The sequence below is a fragment of the Anguilla rostrata genome, chromosome 14 (genome assembly GCF_018555375.3).
Source record: "Anguilla rostrata isolate EN2019 chromosome 14, ASM1855537v3, whole genome shotgun sequence".
NCBI classification, from domain to species: Eukaryota; Metazoa; Chordata; class Actinopteri; order Anguilliformes; family Anguillidae; genus Anguilla; species Anguilla rostrata.
Window position 1 is genome coordinate 14,571,838 of NC_057946.1, and position 21,765 is coordinate 14,593,602.

At 40.7% G+C, this 21,765-nt stretch overlaps 1 protein-coding gene across 2 annotated transcripts in view; it reads left to right on the forward strand.

Moving 5' to 3' along the window:
* Positions 1 to 924: 924 nt before the first annotated feature.
* LOC135239173 (G protein-coupled receptor kinase 5-like) overlaps positions 925 to 21,765 on the forward strand; it is a 31,568-nt gene continuing 10,727 nt past the window's right edge. For both annotated transcript variants that reach the window (XM_064307662.1, XM_064307661.1), the window contains exons 1-4: positions 925 to 1,687; positions 19,437 to 19,532; positions 20,188 to 20,300; positions 20,939 to 21,016. In XM_064307662.1, the coding sequence (XP_064163732.1) occupies positions 1,636 to 1,687; positions 19,437 to 19,532; positions 20,188 to 20,300; positions 20,939 to 21,016 (339 nt within the window). In that variant the 5' untranslated portion in view covers positions 925 to 1,635. The remainder of the gene's footprint in view (positions 1,688 to 19,436; positions 19,533 to 20,187; positions 20,301 to 20,938; positions 21,017 to 21,765) is intronic.

The following is a 21,765-nucleotide window of genomic DNA, read 5'->3' on the forward strand; positions in this document are numbered from 1 at the left end:
CATTACTTAATATAGAACTATTTGAAATGGACGCATGGTTTGCAATCAGCACACTTTCACAGGGCAATATTTTACCACTTCAAAATACACTTACACAAAGTGAAATATACCACATATGTGTGTGTGTGTGTCACATTGTAATGTGAATTATTAAAACAATGTTAAACATACTTTCTATGTATCGCGCACAAACATAAATGGTTATTTCCTTCTGTCATTGACCATAAATTAAAGGAGACACAGGGGAACACTTACCCGGGACCATTTGTGCTTTTGGGGATTAGTGGAAGTGGAGGCCTGGATGAAAAGATAATCACGGTCTACAGCCTGGGTCATTCTAGAGAACATTCCATTCTGTTCTCAACATTCAACATTATATTATTTCTTATCTCAGACCTCCCCCCATGACTTGTTCAATGAAACCGTTTGTTGAGTGAATTCTGGTGATAAAATATAAAGGCATGATGATTGAATGCAGAGGTCAGTTTCATGGAGCAGCCAAATCTCACTGTACACCTGTCAACATGGTGATATTTTAAAATTTGAGTAATTATGCCCAAGGCACTGGAGACGTGCATGCTGAATATCTGTCACTAAATAACAGGCAAAAAATAATAAGCCTATACACGGCTCATAGACATGAATCTACTGAGTCTTTCCTGTATGTGTAGTTAATTATACTTTCTCCTTCGTTATCAATATCAGACTGAGCGATATTGCTTATGTACAGTGATGCTGAAAACGCCTAAATTTGGAATACAATTTCGTAATTAAAAGTACACACTCTTAAAAAATAATTGTGCATTCAAGTTTATTATACTTCAACTTTTCAGCCTTGTTTTCCCATCTTCAGTTTACAGTAGTACTGAAGAAGGGGTGGCTGCTAAATGCTATATCAGTTTGTGACAAGCTGGCATGCATCCTCTCTCGTTCGTGCGTCAGGACCAGCAAGTGGGTACGCCTCTTCCGTTCAGTTGCGCTAAAATGCTGAAAGAGCCCGTGTAACCGAAGCCGTCTCGCAGTGTTCGTGTTTTGCGCCGCAGAGAAACATCGGAGAAAATTATATTAAAACGGGCTGTCCACTACGGCAAAGCGGGTCGCGCGCAGTTTAACCCTGAACCGGACCCGACTCACCGAGCCGCGGGCAACCTCACCAAAGAACACAGCTGGGAGAGGACGGAGAAAACAACGCTGCTTTGCGCACCTGGAGGCAGAGGAGATTGCTAACCTGTCACAGCTCGGAGTGTAGTTAGTAACTGTGCACACATCTCTGGAAGCACATGGTTAACTTAAATACATAGCCGTTCGCTCCAATGTTGACAATGAACATTGTGAGTAACGTTGATTAGACTATGCCACATTGTGAAATTGAACGCGTCTTCTTACAATAATGGGAAAGGCTATGCCTGGGTAATTATCGGAATCAGTGACGTGAAACATGCTTGCATTACGGGGAACTCTGACAACCTGTGCACGGAACTGTTCTGCGCGTTCAGAATGGTAACACCTTGATTATATTTTTAAAGCAAGAGAAACACCGAACAATCACACATTCCACTGCTTCGGACTGCGGAAAAACGACTTGACTACTGTCCAGAATCAACGCTTTTGTGATTAACCGCGCAAAGAATATTGATGGAGCTGGAAAACATTGTGGCAAATACCGTACTACTGAAGGCAAGAGAAGGTAAGACAATAGGCCTAATGTACAGGAAAAATAACGAAAACAGACTTAATGACATACAGAATATTGTATAATACATATTTGACTCGCAGTGGTGATGCAATACCTGAACCTAAGAAATATTTCAGAAGCATAGTGCGTTATGAGGTTCACTCTTGAGAAAGTGTATTCTGCTGTAACCTCCCCTGCCTGCCATCTATTGGACATCACGGAGCTTCTGCGCACAGACCTGTACCTTACAGCTATTTGTCTGGCAGTTTTGGTGTGTGTGCGAGTGCAGCAACAACAACAGCAATAATAATGATAACAACAACATTACAGTTTCAAAGTTCTTAGCATGGGCAATAGGAAGTAATTAAATTATACAAGCCTACATTGCAATTAGTAATATTCATCGCTGTCATCACTATGCGATTGAATTATTAGTATTCTTAAGAATATTATTATTGACCTAATATGATACTAATAATTTTGACTGAGCTTATTATACGCTAATAGCCTCCTGTGACATAGAAGGAAAAAACATTTAGTTTTTTACATATTACAAGTGCTTTGGATGACAAAAACAACGTTTCAGCGAAAATATTTTCCAAAATTTCCAGGCGACAAAAATGAATTGTCTGGTCTTTGGTAAGTAAAGTAAGTCAACTTTAGTATCCCACAATACATTTGTCTCCAACACACAATACAAAACAAATTAAAAACATCAACAGTACACAGTGAGGAAATATATTTTGCTCCAGCACACAACACAAAAGGATATAGATACATAATACATGGGAAATACAAAGTTTTACTGGAATATTTTGGAATAATGGAATATTGGAATAATTACATCTGCTCTGCTGGGGAGCTCATTATGCAGACTGATCCTGGCTGGGATGGGACTTTGTCTTTGTCTAAAGCTGCAGGAGCCACCCACCATCCCTGTGGCTGTCTCCTCAGCTGACCACACAGTGGGTGACTCGAATCACCAAGAATTTGTGTGACCTTATTTTTCATAAGGTTGGCATAGAGCTCCACAGCAGAGATCTGGTCTACCTCAATGACCAAACTAGCCTGTCTAACTGTCATTCCAGTTCATTTATAGCAGTGGTCTCAAACCCTGGTCCTGGAGAGCTACAGGGTCTGCTGGTGTTCATAGTGACTCTGCACTTCATGAATCAATTAGAGCAGTTGATTACACAGTTAACTCAACTCACCTGGTGTCTTGGGTCTCAATTAAGGACCACAATGGAAATAAGCAATTCGCTTTATTGTGTCTATCCTTGATGGTTTTTTAAATAATGTGTATGAGAAGCTTGCTTCAGATGCATGTTTTTTTTTTTTTTTAATGATTGAATAAAGTCAATCAATCAATTGGGTGCTGATTTTAAGGTGAAAACAAAAACCAGCAGACCCTGTAGCTCTCCAGGACCAGGGTTGGAGACCACTGATTTATAGAATGGTTCCATTATAGTTTTATCCACATTACATTAAATTTATTTGGCAGATGCTTTAATCCAAAGTGACGTACAATAAGTGCAAACCGAAGATCATTGGAACAAATACAAAACACAGGTCCGATAAGGTACAATACTCATAATGATACAAAGTACAATATAACTTTTCAACTCACCAAGTCAGGCCCGTGCACTTTATTGGCATTCAGCTTACTGAAAGTGTATTTCACCTCTCTCTCAACGAGTTCAGTTGGGTCACCTTGCATGCCTTTCAATTCATTAACACATTGGTTGTGTTGTGAACTGAAATCATGTTGGTAAAACTGACGATAAAAGATTTGATTATGATGTTTGCATATTTAGCCTCATTCTCCTCACAAAGGCCTTGAGCTTGAGTCTTAAGTTGCCATGTCCGAATGCCTTGCCATTTTTAATTTTGTATTTCAGTTGTTTTGGCACATTTTTTCCTAGTTTTAAACAAGCATTTTTTTCCTCATTTAGGAGTTATTTGAGTTCTTTTGTTACCCATGGTTAATTATGTACAAAATGTTTGCAGAGTATACAGACGGGTGACAAAATAAACGAAAAACCAACTTAAAGTGTCTTAGTAAGGCATTGGGATACCACACGCTGCCAGAACAGCTTCAATGCACCTTGGCATAGATTCTCCAAGTCTCTGGAGCTCTACTGTACACCATTCTTCCCAAAGATGTTCCCTCATTTGGTGTTTTGCTGATGGTGCTGGAGAGCGCGGTCTAACACATCGGTCCAAAATCTCCCATAGGTGTTCATTTGGTGACCGCAAAGGCCATAGGATGTGATTCACATAATTTTCCTACTCATCAAACCATTCAGTGACCCCTTGTGTCCTGTGGATAGGTGCATTATCATCCTGGAAGAGACCACTCCCATCAGGCTAGAAATGTTTCATCATAAGATAAAGGTGATTGCTCAGAATAACTTTGTACTGATTTGCAGTGACCCTTTCCTCTAAGGGGACAAGTGGACCCAAATCATGTCAGAAAAATGCCCCCACAGCATAACAGTGCCACCGGACCCCCTCACTGTCAGGGTCAAGAATTCAGGCCTGTACCGTTCTATTGGTGTACGCCACACATACACTCGCCTACTTGTCATGAATATGGTGAAGGATGACTCATCTGACCATAACACACTTTTCCACATCTCTGTAGGCCAGTGCCAATGGCTTTTGCACCACTGACCTCTCAAAACTGCAACCCTACTATAATATCCATGTCTATGTAGTTGTTGACGGACTGTTCTTGCTGACAGTTTTATCACATCCTACACTGACATTCACAGTCACCTGAGGAAAAGCTTCTCTTCTGTTTTTCTTTACATATCACACTAATTAATGATCATCACAGTCATCAAATGTGTGCTTTCGACCAAAATTTCCAACCCTATTTACTGATATCTTTCCCATAGATCTAAATGCAGTTGTCACTTTAGTCACTGTTCCTATTGAAACACTAGCCAGCAGTCTTTGTGACTGAAGCTCCTGCCATCCGTGCCCCAAACATGAACCCTCTGTCACTTAGATCTTTTTTTTTAACTTAATCCAAGGTCAACTGGGCCTGCTCAGCATTTTTATACATGCCAAAGAGCATGATAGGATGTTAATTGCATCATGCAGTACACCTGTATGGAAGCATGCTTCTTCACTCATTTATTCAGGTTTTTAAAAAAATGTGTCATCCATCTGTATGTTAGAGGAGGTTTTTAAAATATCAAGAAAAAGTAAAAACAAAAAAATAATTGTTCATTTCCTGAATTGAATTTCAGTTCATTGACTGAATTGAATTTCAGTTCATTGACTGAATTGAATTTCAGTTCATTGACTGAATTGAAATGTAATTGTTTATAAGCACAGTTTCTCTGGTCTAATCTTCAAGTGACCTGGCATTGGTGTATATAGACAGTAAGTAAATTGATTCAGGGTAACTTTTGGAAACATAAAGCCGCATATACATGGAGCCTCGAGGACCAGATTTGCCTCTGACCCAAAGCAAAGTAAGCTGTCGGTGTAGTTAAAGGCTGCTACACAAGAGGGAGGGACCCGAGGTTGCTGTCAAGGATATCCTAGAATGATGCCACTTAAGTAGACTTAGTGGACAGATATGAATTGAGGGGTGGCTCTCTTTCAAACTCTGTAAGTGTCAGTTGTCTCACTGGTACTGAAGATCCATGTTGACCCAATATGGAGGTGTGTCTGAACCAGCAGGTAACAGAAAAAGCTGAAAAACCGGGAATTCTGGTTCCCATCCAGTCACAGGCTCCAATGCCATGTATAAAACTTGGGGGGAAATGGAGTGAATAGTTCAAGTAAGTTGTACTGGTTTCCTAAGTATTTCAAACTGGTAATGCCAGACATCCAAAGGAGAAAGGCTACGCACGCAAACAGATTTGTAATGAAAAGCTTCAGCGATGGTTTTCTGAAGCGCTCGCATTCAATGTTGGGCAGCATTAATGGCATAGTTGCTGGCTGCGATTCAGGGGAATATTTACACCTGGTCACCTGGCTGAGATCACACAGAGCTGCCTGAATGGTTGATTTGGCATTGATCATGAGAGTTTATGGAGGGGTTTTTTGGGCTACTTCTCTCTCTCTTCAGGTATGTAAGGGAAGATAGCTGGTGAGAAAGGAAACAATCATAAACAAGGAAGCATCATAAAATATAAAAAAATTAATTGTTATTAACTGAATGACAGATCTTTATCACAGGGCACATTCTTTTGTGTTCCTCACCTCCAGCGATGCAGCTATCATGATTGTCACAACAGTTGTTTTTTTTGCCACCCGGGCCTGATTTGCAGGAAGTCGCTGATGTTTTTTTCATTAAGCTGCATGGACTGCCAAACTCCTCTCTAAACAAAAAGAAGGGTGAGGCCACTCCTCCTCCTTGGGGGGGGAGGGGGGGGGTGTTGCACTTTCATGTGGTTGCAAGGGTGTGAGCCAATGCTTTCTCTCGCTGTGATTCTACTCCACAGCACAGTCCTCCATCTGCTCTCTAAGTCATGCCTTTCTTCCCTAAATCAGTAGAAACTCTGACGCAATTCAGTAGAGACGTTACGTACATTTATTTCATTTGTTTGCTCTGCAGATGTCCTTATCCAGAGAGATTTACACTGCTTTTTTACTACTCCATTTAGACAGCTGAAGTTAAGATTTAGTACCTTGCTCAAGGGTATGTCAGCAGTGTCCCACGTGAGATTTGAACCAACAAGCCCTGTACCCCTTTAACAGTAATACAATTGCTGCCACCCGGATACAGATATGAGGAGATGATGGGGCAGCTGTCTCCAAGCCAAGCGAGGCACCAGGGACAGGGTTTCCAGCTAGACCAGCATTCTTAATTCTTAACTGTTGTCTTACATTTATCTTGAAAGATACCTGGCACTTTATCCTCTCATGAACCCTGCTCAGTTCTAGAGAGGAAAATTGTATTTCTGGAGAACTAAAATCATAATTACCTCGTATTTACATTAAGGAATTTAGCAGATGCTCTTATTTGGAGTTGAACTTGGAAATAAAACCTGGTGGGACTAGTTGTATTGCAGGAATTTTAGCAGACGCAATTCACACAAAATTCTCTTTAAGAACATAAGATTATGCAATAGGAGAACAGGCCTTTCAGCCCATCTAGGCTCCATGTTTGGCTTTCCTAGTGCTATAGCGGCAGAGTGTCTGAGCTTGAAAGCACTAGGAAAAATTAAAACACTCAAGTCTATCCTCTCATCATATTTTCCTTCCTTTTGGGTGTGGTCCTTGTTTGTCTCACTGAGTGCAGAGCGTAATAGTGTTTCTACTGCAACAGGGAGAATATGGGTGGTATTAAGGCGTCACTCACCAACATAGCTATACATTGTTAGAGAGGAGCTGGTTGTGTATAGGTGCTGTTGATTGAAGACATGCATCTTCAGTTGTAGCTTGTGACTTTATTGTAAAGATTTATCAAATAGTGATAAATAATTGAGAGCAGGATTGGGCATGAAATTCTGGCTGGCCTTTGTGGTGCACCCCTTTACTTAACCATTGTGCTTTGTTTGGGTCAAATTGATCCATTTTAAATTTGTAGTAAAAGAGGAATGACACTTCCGAGAGACGTATTTCATAACCAGTGACAGTGTAAATTTGTTTATTGTTCATCATCTGCATTTTTGTTATGTCTTTTTGTCTAAATGGTTTCTTTGAATATAAGATGAAAATAAAATAATTGAGAATTTCAGTTAAAAACAATAAATACCAATATTCTACTGCATGAAAACCTTGTTTCATTGTCATAGATTATTAAGTATGTAATTTTTGCACAGATAAACATGATCATGCCCCCATGTCTTCATTATAGTGGATTTAAAAAAATGTAAATCACATTGTTATTGCAAAAGATGAATATACTTTCATTGTTAAATGTAATAACAGAGGTAAATGGCAACCATTAACCATATTGATTATTTTGTTTGGGAGATTGAGATCGAGATAAAGATGATATATGTTGGTTATTTTTGCCAGAGGTTTATTTCTGCATTGCTTTAAAATCCCAATAGTATCTTGGATACATTGAGCTAAGGCTAACAGTTTTATAATACAAGGTTTAATTGATTTATTTCCAATTTCATTCCCTTTGTGTTGGGCTGAGTCTTATCCCCCATGAGCTGAATACCTATGGTGTTATGGTGTACTCTGTTCAGACACTCGTTGACACTTCCCTTATCATTTGCACTCAGTGTTTTTGCCATTGTGGCTTCAGAAGAAAAATATCTGCCAAACAAATACAGGTTAATCAGTGGATTTCCCCCGCCTATGGCAGCCGAAAGAAAAATGAGGAAGAGACTGAGCACCTGATTGATCTTATTTCTAATGAATGTCAGCATCTTGAAGGAGGGGTGTGTGCTTGAGCGTTGGGGAGAGAACCCTGCAGAAACCCACTGCCATGGAATGGTTGCTCAATAGAAGAAACTAAGACAGGGAAAGCCCTGATGAGCCCCTGGACAGGACCTGCTGATAAGATCCTTAAAACTCTAAATCAGAAATAATCTTGGAGATGTGGGCAAAGGGGTTTCATCTGGGGAAAAATAATAGAAATAAAATTCCAAGACTTGGCTTTCACGCATGTGTTTGCGGTTAGCACTTGAATGCAGAATGTGAAGGTGGCAGTGGCACAGGTGTCCGTTTCCCTTTGGTCAAATAACAAAATCTGGCAGTTGAACGAAATGCATCTGTATTTAATTCTTCTCTGTGCACTCTCACAAGGAGACACGGAGAAGGTGGGGAAAAATGGAATTGAAAAAATCTTCAGGCGGAGCTCAGGTCTAACTGCAGTTATTTCAGAGGGCCTCGGTGATCCGTGAAGACCGCTTGGGATTGATTTTCCTTTGACGTCATTTTGAACGCCTGTGCGATCCTGAGCTTGTCGTGAGTAATGAGTGGTAGAACAGCTCTCACAAAAACCTGGTTTTAATCCAGGATTATGCTGTGGTTGGGGAGCAGTGCACACGGTGCTTTTTAAAAAATGCCCCCTCCCACTTCTTCCTATTTAGAATTCCACCGGCTATGCGGCAACCCCTGGTATCAAAATGGAGAGCGCAAACAAGTATGTGTTCTCCTCCGATATGTGACATCACGTCATTATTTCTTGTCACACCACAATGCATAAGGTGAACTACAGACATGGTTTGAATAAAATTAGCTTCATGTGCAGCTTGAGCAAGCAGGCTGCAGTGACCTTACTGACCAGTGAGGGTCAGTCCATTCAGTCAGACTGAATCCATCCTTCTCCAGGCGATGCTATTGCCAATTATGCTACCCTGTGTGGCTGCTGGAATCTGAGGACTTTTTAACAATTAGACCAACAGTTAGACTGCAGCGTCTGTATTGGGTGAGTCTCCTTACCTACAATAACAACAGTCCAAACCATGGTTTAGGTTTTTTCGAGGTAGTGGCAGTTTTTCTGCTAGAGTGCTGCTTTCAACCATTAAGCCAAAAGTGCTTAGTTAATACATATAAATGAAAGAATGCATTTCATTTCTTAATAAAAATTGAGGATATTCAACATATTCTATTAAATTATTAAAAAACTAAACAAAAAACAAAACAAAATCAAAACAAAGCAAAGGTAGTTTAATCAATAGAAAGCTCTCTTCCATATTCATAACCGTAACAATTTTGTTCTGGGTGTATTTCTCCTTAAAGTGTACTTGATAAATGCACCACACCAGGTTAGAGACAAACCTTGATAGCACTTGAAAATATTTCTGTTTAAAAACTGCATGCATGTTGAGTTTTTGTAATCACCAAGAACTAACAGGTACAAGTACACTTTAAAGAAAAAGAGACAAAAAAATTATATTTACACATGTTTATCCAGAGTGATTTAACAACATAAACAATTCAACAGAGTTACATGGACGCCAGTAATACATGAATGGACTGTGACACAATCAAAAGAAAGTACTGGTAAATCAATTATTTAACAAGCGCGAATCCGCAATAGCTGCGACCGCACACACGCATGCATCCATGTGTGTATGCATCCACGCACACACACACACACACACAAACACGTGACTTCTTCTTTGGCTCATGACCAACCTTTCCGTAAAATCTTGTGAAAACCTGTGAATCCATTTGGGAGTTATGGGCCTTTTTGCGATAGGCCACGCCCATCGCCACACCCCCTCTTGGTCAATAGGCCTGAAATTTAGCTCTACCTTCGGTCATGACCAACCTCCATGCCAAATTTCAGCCTCCTGGGGCGAAAACTGTGGCCACTACAGGGTGGGACACTTTTGTGGACCAACCGACCGACCGACAAACAGAGCTATAGAGCTGCGGTCGCAGCTATTAAAAGTATGGTGTCACATGTAAGTGGGAAAAGGAAATATGAATACATTCCACAGTTAAGGATACTAGTAGCAATGATGTGGCTAAAGATCAGAAAATCTTAAGAGCTAGGTTCTAGTGAGATAATGCTAGGAGAGAGGTGGACCCAAGATGCAGACACACACATACAAGACATATTAGGGCTTTTATAAAAATATTTGTGTTTATTGTATTGTTAATCTTTCCCTTTTTTCAGAGCTCAGCCTGCTAAATATGAACCAGCAGCCTCTCTTGAAAACATGCAGCTCCCTCGTGTTTTCCAGCAGTTTAATATCCTTTAATTGAGGATCTGAAAGCAGTGGAGCTGCAAAGAGCCAACCCTGGTGGATTTTTTTGTGACGCCACAGGAACTTTAATCAGTTGACGCATATTGCACAGGTGTAGCCCAGATGTGTTGGAGTCACTGTAAACAGGATGTTGGGAGGCAGTGGATAATATATCAAGTGGGAAATGACTCATGATACTCATAGCAGGGATAAATATATCCAAAAACCAAAACATATACTGTATATTTCAGCATGCTTCCTGACCATGCCAGTGTTGACTGTGCCAGCAGCCCCACTGGACAGGCAATGACTGGTTGTAGCATCTCCCAGGGAGGGAGAAATTCGGCCAGGATGACCGTGTCTCATTGCTCTCCAGTGACCCCCACTGGTCAATAAGATCACTGCAGTCTGCTTGCTCAAGCCGCACATGACTTGTTTTCCTTCTCACCCAGGGAAAGGTGGGTTGACCCAGTCAGCTGGGTTCTCCCCCATCTCATAACAAAAAAGCGTGATCACAGACAGCCTGTGCCAGCATAAGGTGTGAGCAAGCTTGTGTGTGCTTAGTTTTAATCAGTTTAACCTACAGGGTCCAAGTTAAACTATGCGGTTGTTCCCTGCACTTAGAACGATACTTCTCTTCTCTAGGGTTCTCGACACACTTGTTCCTGGTTATGGTTATACACTTTGTTGTACGTTGCTCTGGATAAGAGCGTCTGCCAAATTCCTGTAATGTAATGTACTACTCTTCCAGCAGTGAGACAGGCCTACCAATAAGGCTGGGTTGAACACAACAGCCAACTAATTGTTTCTTTCCTCTCTGCAGTCTACGTGCTGAGCTGAGCAGTTACTCTTAAAAGGATTCTGGTAAAATTATTGTGGAGATTACGATGCTAAGTTAACCCTATGAGACCCTGTGTTGCAAAAAATGCAACATTGCTTTTCAGGCATTCTAGAGACACCTTTTTCCCCATTCGGTTCACCATTCAGTTTAGAACAACATTTCCCAGTTCCTGGGGCCCTATGCTATATTTTAGCATCATATTTGGAATGAGACATTTTCTAATGTTACTCAGAATGTCTTGAGTACACACAACATAGGCCTGAAAATACGACAATGTCTGGGTAAAGACTAATATGCCTTGACAAGGGAGCTAATTCTACTGATTGTTATGACTCTAGAAGTGGTGATGTCACCCTGTGTAGTAGACAAATACAAGCTTACCCACGCCAGTGTGCTTAGTTGTGTGTACTATGCACGGCCCTTGAATTCGAGGAAGACACTCTTGTCTGTTTCATCACATGCTGCTAAGCAACAATGAACATTCCTCTACAGCGAGCAAGAATGTCTGCAGTTCCGGAAGAAAACGAGTAAAATGAATGAAGGTCTCTGTTTTTGAGTATAATGTGTGAGCAAAGAGGTGCACCAGAGTGGATCCATTTTGTTATTTTACGTAAAACTCTCCTCCATTTTTTGTTTTTGAATGGACATTTGAGGTCCTTGGCTATAGCTACCAACTGCTTGTACATGTATGCTGTTGCCTGCTATAGAAGTGAACCAGCATTGCTGGTTATGTGGCTGTTTAGACAATTATGCCTGCATTAATTGGTTGGAACAAAAACCAGTAGACACACCAAGTTTCCTGGAATGCAGTTATGCAGTTAACGTTATGTCATCAGTAGTCCATGTTGTGAACCACTCACATGTCCATAAAAGGTTCAGAGGAAAGAGCCACGCCCACTCAGTTTCTTTCAGAGCAGTGTTCTCTAAGTTAGTTTGAAATCCCCTCTTCAAAACATATTTTACATTCATTTGTACCCGTTTTCTGCCAATTTGCAATAGCTAGTTAGTATGTGCTTGTGTATGTGATCTCACTCATCAGGGCAGACTCCTATAATTCCAAGAGAGCACAGCAAAGCAGGTATGTCTGATTCTGAGACATGATGTCAAGCCACTGCTTCTTTCCATTCTACAGTCAACAGTCATCAATTAGTGGGTCGCACAGGTATGCTTCACTTATAGCTTGTGCAGGCAAACTGTATTGACCAAAGGGGGCCAATTTAGTCTTTTTAGAATTGGAAGCAATCAGCACCCTGATGCATACAATGGTAAATGATGCAACTAATGTAAACAGTGGTACATGATCCCAGGGGAATGTGACCTATTTTATGCCTGCTCTTCAAGCGTGATACTTTTAGCTTGCGTGTACTAGACTGATTAGAGCAGGGCTATTAAACTACTACTTCAAATATAATAAATAAACTATTTCTTAAAATATACTTATATAACTTATAAAATATAACTATTATTATTCTGTCACTATTATGAGGTGTGCTGATGAAGACCTGATTATAGACACAAATTTTGATGCATTTAAATAATACTTTTTTCTTCTTAAGTTCCAAAGGGCTAATTAATTACATTTAACTGACATGTAATAGATATGTCAAATAATTATTTGACCCAGGTCTTAAGTACTGTATGTAGCACTCTCTTCCAGAATGAAGATTGGAGAGAGGACATCTACTGTGTAGACCTGAGTTTACTGCAGATTGTAGCAGACTTTGGTCGAGGATGCATTTTCTGTTTTCCATTGGAGAAAAGAGGCTTGGCCTGAAGGTAGTTCAGAGTACAGGGAACGCTTAACAAAGCAAATGGACCAGGCACGGTGAGCAGAGGGACTCTTTAAAGAAGGCTCTTGTTTACGTGACCGCATAATTCATTAATTAAAATGCCATGCAGAAGCGAGTGTATGTGAGCGAGAAACAAGATCATATACGCGTCATTTGGTAGGCAAAGGCTACTATCAGCAAATTAGCTCCTCTGAGAGTATTGATCGAGGAGGAAAAAGTGAGGGTGTGCTGGACGGCTTTCTTTGTGGCTTGCTTTGCTTGTTCCTTTTTCTTTTCTGAGGGACAAAGGGGAAGAGGACAAACTTAAGAAAAAAAAGCACTAGTTGTGTTACATTCTGTATCATGGCTGTATTTATAGACTTAAGGCGTTTGTGACATACAAGGCATAAGCCACAGGGAATATGTTCTGGCTCCTGCGCACATGCACGCATCATACGCATGCAGTCGCACACACGCACTCGCACACGCACACAGCATGTCGGAAATATGGTTTCACGCAACAGCTACACTTCTGTCACATCTGAGGCTCTCTGAGGTCTTAAAAAAAACGAGTCAGACGGCTTTCAGCAGCTCTTTCTGTCTATCAGTTGGTGTAATCAGAGGGGGCCTGCGGGCATAAGTGCTATATTTAACCTGCCAGCACAAAAATACACACCTGTATATCTGTGACCCATCAATGGTCTGGATAAACCTGATGAGCTGTCAGCTTCCTTTTTGTAAAAAAAAATAACCAACGTGCTGAACTGATCTCATGGAATGCCTTCCAAATAATTAAAGAATCTTTCATTTATGAGTCTTATGCACTGCCTTTAGGAGAACTCAAACATAACTAAAACATTTAAAGACTGGCCCTTACATTTCCTTACAGTGGCTGTAGCTCCTGACGTCCGCCTGCTGTTTGTAAGGCGAGTTTTTGGATCTAGTTGGGAGCTTGCTCAGTAGGTAGTCACAGTGCACAAGGCTGGAAACCTGGAGTACTTTTTCAAACTACACAACCACTTACAGCAGAAACTAACTTTTAACTGACCACTGGTCTCTGTGACCAGTTTCATTTGCTTTGTTTGAACCAGAAGGAATTGTGTTGCATTGCATTTGTCCAGGTAGAGATGTGCTTGCTGTCTAGCAAAGTCAGGAACCACGGCATGCTGGAATTGATGATTTTTACTGATGGACAGTGTGTACTTCACATTTTGCAAAAGCTATTATCAAGACTTATATTAACACAGCTTATATAGCTTATATTATTTAATCACATATCCCATGTAGGTAGCTGTGTGTTTGTTGATGCAAATATGCTGGAATATGGTTCTCAAAGCTAAACAGTAATGCCCCACCTAGAAATTCAGCTGGTAAACTCTGTCTTACTTGCTCAAGTTCCATAACCATAATACTGTACTATTGTTTAAACACGGGATCAAAAGATTCAGATCGACACAGCTATGGCTGAAATATAGATGCCATTAAAAAAGCTATTTCCAGTAGCACCAATGCAGAGGTTACATAACCATGCCATTAAGTTGAAAAGGTTAATTCATTAGTATGGACGCAGGCAACAGCAATCAAGCAGATCACAAGCTTTAGGAATCAACTCCAAAGCACTCACCTTCCACAAGGACACCGTACAGTACCAATATGGTGATGGTGTTTGTTATATTGTTGTTCAGTCTGGTTGATATTAGTAAGATTCCAGGCAGTGAGCAGAAATAATCAGCTTTGTGTGGCTGCTGATTGCTCTGTGCAAGATCACTGCCACCTGGGAATTCTGGGTTCAAGCAGGGACTCTCTTTCTGTTATTCTGACAGGAGTTTTTTCTCATGGCTGTTATTTGCATTGCGTGCTTGATGGTGGTAAATACTAAGGAGCTATATTTACCCTATAAATCCATGTGTCTTTTCTGTCTCTCTCTCTCTCTCTCTCTCGCTCTCTCTCTCTCTCTCTCTATATATATATATATATATATATATGTGTGTATACATTAGAATATATATCGTATATATGTTATGTTAGAAACCTTTGCCTTCAAAAGAGGCTAACAATCCAAGAAACAACTACCCAAACACACGTTGCCTTTCAGATTTCTTTTTTATGTGCATCTAAAATTGCTAAAGGAGATAATTCTGATGAGATCAGATATACGATAATTGAACTTCAACAAGGAAGATCAAAGTCAAAGGAAAATAAGTGGAAAAAAACAGAAGTTTCCTAAACTTGAGTTCAAAAGGTTATTGCAAAATACAATACGAATATGGGAATCCTAACAACCGTGCAAGAACTGGTCGAGCACGAGCACTATCACCATCAAAAAGACATTACATTAAGATTTTATTTTTGCAACATAGAAAAATATCAAGCTCCACTCTTGTGTCAGATCTTAAAAAATCCACAGGTGTTTCTGTCAATCCTACCACTGTGAGAAGACATCTTAATGTTGTGGATCTGAAAGGATGTGTAGCTGTCAAAAACGCATGACTGAGAAATGGGAATAAACAAACGAGAAGAAAATTTGAGCCAGTGCTCTGAAACTGAACACTTCAAGATATGAAGTAAGGTTTTGTGGACCGACAAGTCTAAATCTGAGATTTTTCAAAGAAAGAGAAGGCATTATCAATGAAAGACTTGGAACCATGTGTACAACCATCAGTTAAGCATGGTGGTGGATCAGTGCAAGTTCGGGGCTGTATAACAACATTAAAGCAATTAAAACAATGTGAATACATAATACCAAATACAAAGCAAAGACAGTAACTCGACAAATATTCAGAAACTAGGCTGCCTCCTGTGCGCAAACAGATTAGTTATTCAGAATGATATAGTCTTCATAATGTTTCCCCTGCCTAGGCAACATTACAGTGCTATTCACACGCACCTTTAAGGCCAGCTGATGACACATCAGGTATGAATTTCTGTAGCATATTTACCATACCTGCTGTTACCATGGTCCTAAACCATGGAGCTCACTCTTACTGCAGGTCAGAGAGATCAGCAATCTAAACCTACCTGTTAAAGCTGACTAAGATCTTTTATACTGTGCTTTATCACTTATCTATTTAAAAAAAAAATCTATCTAGCTGTCTCTTATTGATTTTGATGCTGTATTTTTATGCCTTTTCTTTTATATGCTTTTTTGTTTCATTTGTTTTACCTGCTGTGTCTTATCCACAGTTTGAGCTTTGAATGTTATATGAAGGGTGCATTATAAACATGGTATGTATATGAACTACTCCTTAACATGCATTAACTAATCCATAAATAAACAAATGACGTAACCCCACACCTCTCATGCTTATGGTAAGGAGGAAAAATAGCAACTAATTAATGGAATAATTAAAAAGAGAACCCAATATATGTTACTGTATATTACCGTAACAATTATATAAAGTCATACAATTGATTAGGTCATACATATTGCCCTCATTACCTTTGTAAGGAAAAACATTGTATAAAATGATGTGAACAGGGTATGCACCCCATCTAGACCTGTCATTAAAATATATCAATTCATGATTTGCTCACATAATTAATGCATTAGTTTATGTAAGTCCATGCAGAATTCATTTTAAAGTATTATTTTGGTTGGATTTGATTCGGTTGCCAAATAGAAGGGATTCTTGAGGTCAAAAGTTCCAAAACTGTTGGGTGGGACCCACTGGTGGGACATGCAGGAGGTTGTGCTGGGCTGTGCGATACTCCTATCAAAAAACTTGCTGATTATGATGTATTTCCCATTGAAATTCACACCAACTTAGAAAGTATGTATTCTTGACACTTGGTTCTCACAGATGCAAAAGCATATTTACATAAAAAATACTATTTAAATTAATGAAATTAATACAATGTCTGACCATTCTGGAGGAATTAAGTATAAAGATGGAAAAAAAAAACATATAACTGTGTGGAGCATATTGTGAAGGACTCATGTGTTTTACACACTGATTTCAAGAGAATTATTCACAGTAAGAGCATTGTAAAGCTACTGCAGAAGGCTGATTGTAAACGCTCAATACAGTTAGGTTGCTGGGGTCCTTTTCAGTTTGTGTCTTGGTTCTTGGAAAGGGTCGCACAGAAATAACTGGATGTTATTGCTAATGGGTCATGGCGAAGGACAGATTTGGCCTTCCATATCTCCTAATGTGTGGCTGCTCAAAATGTTATGTAATAGTATTATTTATGCACCGCATTATGCCACAATATTTTAATCTGGCTCTTCTGTCCTGTTTGGCGAGGACTGTGGGGTTTCACCCTTTTGGACCTGGTGTTTTCTTGTGTGTTGCTTGCTCCTTTTTTGGATGTCTTATTGCTGCAGAACAAGAGGACCTTTTTGTCTCCTTTTCTGTGCTTTGATGTATGGCAGGTGAAAATCATTCTTAATAAAACAAGATGTCAGTGATTATTCAAATGAAATGCCTCTAACAGGCTGCAAGAACATATATAAGAGATTCTTTGTCCTTGTTGTAGTGCTTCTACTGAGCTCAGCTGAACATCAGATAGTCAGGGCTTTTTTGTGTGTGGTGATTGTATGTATGGCTGTCCCAACAAAAATATCAGCATCCCTCTTAAAGGAGAAGTAAGCATGTCATTCTGGCCCCATTTGCCTTTCTATGCAACGTGTATCCCAGTTCTTTACATGTCCGGGACGTCTCACACTTGACCACTGACTGTAGTCTCGACACAAGAGAGTGATTATATTATATAAAAATATTATATTTTTCCAAATCCGATTTGAGTTGCATCCGGTGGTAGATCCGGTCTGGATTCCACCAGTATCGGATCCTAATGTAAAAACTGCAGTGTCCAGCTTCCCCTGCTCCCTGTGTTCTTTTAACACGCGGCATTCCGTGAGCATGCAACAGTCACCAGACACCCTGCTGCAAGTCATCAGGTCAGTTGGAACAACAGCTAGTGAAACTGCTAGGAGAAATATGATCTCAAGTCTAAATGCATGGAACTGGATACATGCGGAAAAATCGAGTGTATACACAGAACCTCATGTGCAGAAATCTGGTTTGTCTGCTGAACTGGATACGTTTGTAAACAAGACCTCTGATTGGCTGTGACAGATCGAACTGGGTGGGTAGGATGAGTTTGGGATGGGCGTGAATGGGCGGGTCAGAAGCTGTCACAATTTAATGGTCTGTTCCAAGGCTGCTCTGACTCGTATTTCTTCATAGATGTCCGTCAACTGTAGACAGGCTGGTGGATGGGTTGGGTCTGCTAAATTGTTCAGTTGTCTCCAAGATGATTTGATGACCACTGCCCAGGTCCATCGGCAGCATTGATTATCTGTCGTGTATTTCCAAATATAGATTTGTATATATGTGTAGTTTTGCAGCACAAGTATAGCACTTGGTGAACTGCTCTTCTAACTCAGAGGTTCAACTTTCAGGTGGGGCCATACCCTTGAGCAACGTGCTTTACTTGAATTACTTCAGCATGTGGTCAACAGTATAAAAAATGTGTGATATGTAAAAATGTAGCCTCTGTAAATCGCCCTGGGTAACAGTGTCTGCTTAGAAAATGCATACAAAAGAATTGAAGCTGCTGTGTTAGGATCAATCACCTAAGAAAAGGTGAGAGAGACATGATACCAATTGTCAGCATAACAGGGAGGTATGATATCACAGGCCTGGAATTATCTATTTCACACAAAAAAAAGTTTCTCTTGCATGTTTTAGGTTAGCATTCCCCATGGCTTCTTACTGTATGTCCACTCTGCCCTGCAGCAAACAGTGCTACATAGTGCCCATGTCTACAAATAAAGTCAAAGGACCCGAGAGATCAGGAAGGAGCCTTTTAAAATTGCGTCTTCTTTTTGGTTGTTCTGCATGGGTCCAAGTGATTAATGATCCTTTTCTTTGGCCTGGACTCTCAAACAACCCCTCTTCCCCCACACGTTGAGGACTGGGAGATGGCCAAGAGTAACACATCTGTAATAGCAGTTCACCCCTCACATCCCACCCCACCACACTGTGAGATCTGTGTTCCTAGATCATTGGTTTATGGGACAAATGAACAGTGCATATATATCACCTCTGTCTCAGCCTCTCATCCCACTGCTTGGCCTGGTGACTGGAGTGGAGGAAGGGGGGTGGGGGGGGGTCTAATGCAGCCTGAGAACCCATTCTCAATCCCACATTCACACACGCACACACACACACTGTCACACACAGTCACACATACCCAGACACGCATGTACACCCAGACACACAGTCACACGCACACATACATACATACATACATACATAAATATATGCATAAAAGCTATGGAGTTTTTTTAACGTCATGTTCTTGTTATTTGGGGATTTAGACATGGTTTTTTGCTCTTTTCCTGCTACTCTGTAAAGTACCTTTGTGACAGTTTTCAGTAAAAAAAATTTCTGAACAAATAATATTAATTTGATTTGATTTACTCTTGATACTAATGTATATTATCATGGGTTTATCACCTAAACTGCCCTCCTCAAAGAAAAAAAGTTACATCTCATCCTTCCTCTTGCCTCTCTTCCCAAAAGGTGAAGGAGGGAAACGAAAAGGAAGGAGCAAGAAATGGAGAGAAATGCTACGTTTCCCTCACATCTCACAATGCATTGAGCTGAAGAACAATATTGGTGAGAGAGTGTGTGTGTGTGCGTGTGTGTGTGTGTGAGTGTATGTGTGTGTGTGTGTGTTTTTCTCCAAATGGCTTTCTCTCTCGTTCACTTCAGGGAAGCTCAGTTGTGTTGTCAAAGCAATATGATATAAGTCATTAACATACACCAAACAATTACACAGTACAGAACACAACCAGACCAATGTTCACACATAAAAATATAACGTACCAGTAGTTTGAATAGAAAAATTCAGTTCTCACTGAAGAATGAACAGACACTCATACCATGTGAGCTGTGATTCATGTGTGTTTGCCTCTGAACCTCTCCTTATTTCCAGACAGTTATGTTTTTCGCACATCCTCTTGCCCAATTGGCAATCCCTCACATTTGCTCATAATCAATGTAGAGCAGCATTTAAACTTATTATTAGTGTCTACTGTATGTGTGAGTTACAGTAGTGCCATTCCTGCTTGTGCCTTTTTACTGATTCATGTATGGGTTTGTGTGTGTGTGTGTGTGCGTGTCTGTGTGTGTGTGTTATTTATGGGTTTGTGTGTATATGTGTGTGTGTGTGTGTTATGTATGGGTTTGTGTGTGTGCTATGTATGGGTTCGTGTGTATGTGTGTGTGTGTTATGTATGGGTTTGTGTATGTGTGTGTTTCTATGTTACAGAGCGGGATTACTTCAGCCTTTGTGAGAAGCAGCCGATTGGAAGAGAGCTTTTCCGCCTCTTCTGTGAGACCAAACCAGAGTTTTCATGCTGCATTCATCTACTGGATGCCATGGTACTCTCTGCGCACACACACACACACACACGTACAGACACACGCGCAAACACATGCGCGCACACACACACGTACGCACACACGTGTACATACACACGCAAAAAAAACACATGCACACACACACACACACACACACACACACACCCACGCGCAGACAAACACACAATAGAAAAAGTTTTGGGCATTCCAAATTAGGAGAAAACGTAAAATATTTTGTAAAAGAAATGGTGATGGGTTACGTACTTCTGTTCAGGGAACAGTACAACACTGCTCCACCTGGAAAATGAATCTGCAGGCTTCAGGACACAAGCCTTCCCAAAAACAAGCCAATTGCAAGTGTATGAAGGAATGGATCTGTTTATTGATCAATCAATCAATGAACCATTTGATTGTCCAATCAATTATTCTACGAATCAATCAATCAGTCAATTAATCAACATTTCAACCTTAGTGCCATTTATAGACAAGTTGTCACAGCTTTTCACAACTGGTGACTGAAATGGTTTTCAGGTCATATTTTAAGAACAAAACTGCTTATGGTACAATAAAGTGTAGTAGGGTATGGCTTCACTGGTTTACATGTATATGTTTCATTACAAAGTGAGATCATTGTGTCCCTCCCTTGTGTTCCTGTTCAGGAAAACTACGAGGTGATGCCAGATGAGAAGAGGAGAAACTGCGGTGAGGAAATAATCAAGCAGTTTCTCACCAAGCAGGTACCTCCACCAAGCAGTGCACACTACAGCATTACATTACATTACAGGTATTTGGCAGACGCTCTTATCCAGAGTGACGTACAACAAAGTGTATAACCATAACCGCATAGTTCAACTTGGACCCTGAAGGTTAAACTGATTAACACTAACACAAATGAGAACAGTAACAACGCAGTCTATGCAAAAATACAAGCAGTGGTTAAGACAGGTGCGTTAACTAAGTCACCTACGAAACAGCTACCTAGTTACAACCCTAAGCTTACAGTCAATTAAGAGATTACAGGGAGGTAGGGAGGGATGGGGAGAGGTGCAGCCTGAAGGTGAGTCTTCAGTCGTCGCTTGAAGTGGGTCAGTGTCTCAGCTGTTCTGACCTCCACGGAGAGGTCATTCCACCATCGTGGGGCCAGAACAGACAGGAGACGTGTTCGGGAAGCGCAGGTGCGAAGAGGGGGAGGTGCCAGGCGTCCTGAGGTAGCAGAACGGAGGGGTCTGGCTGGCATATGTAGGGTTTGCTACATGTGATCTTGTGGAGGTATGCTGGAGCTGATCCCTTGACTGCCTGGTATGCTAGGACCAATGTTTTAAATTTGATGCAACCTATAACAGGCAGCCAGTGGAGGGTAGTTAGCAGGGGAGTGACGTGGGAGTGTCTGGGGAGGTTGAAGATCAGACGAGCTGCAGCATTCTGAATGAGTTGCAGGGGTCTGATGGCAGGGCCATCCTGGGGGCCACTGTTCTGTGTGTACCCC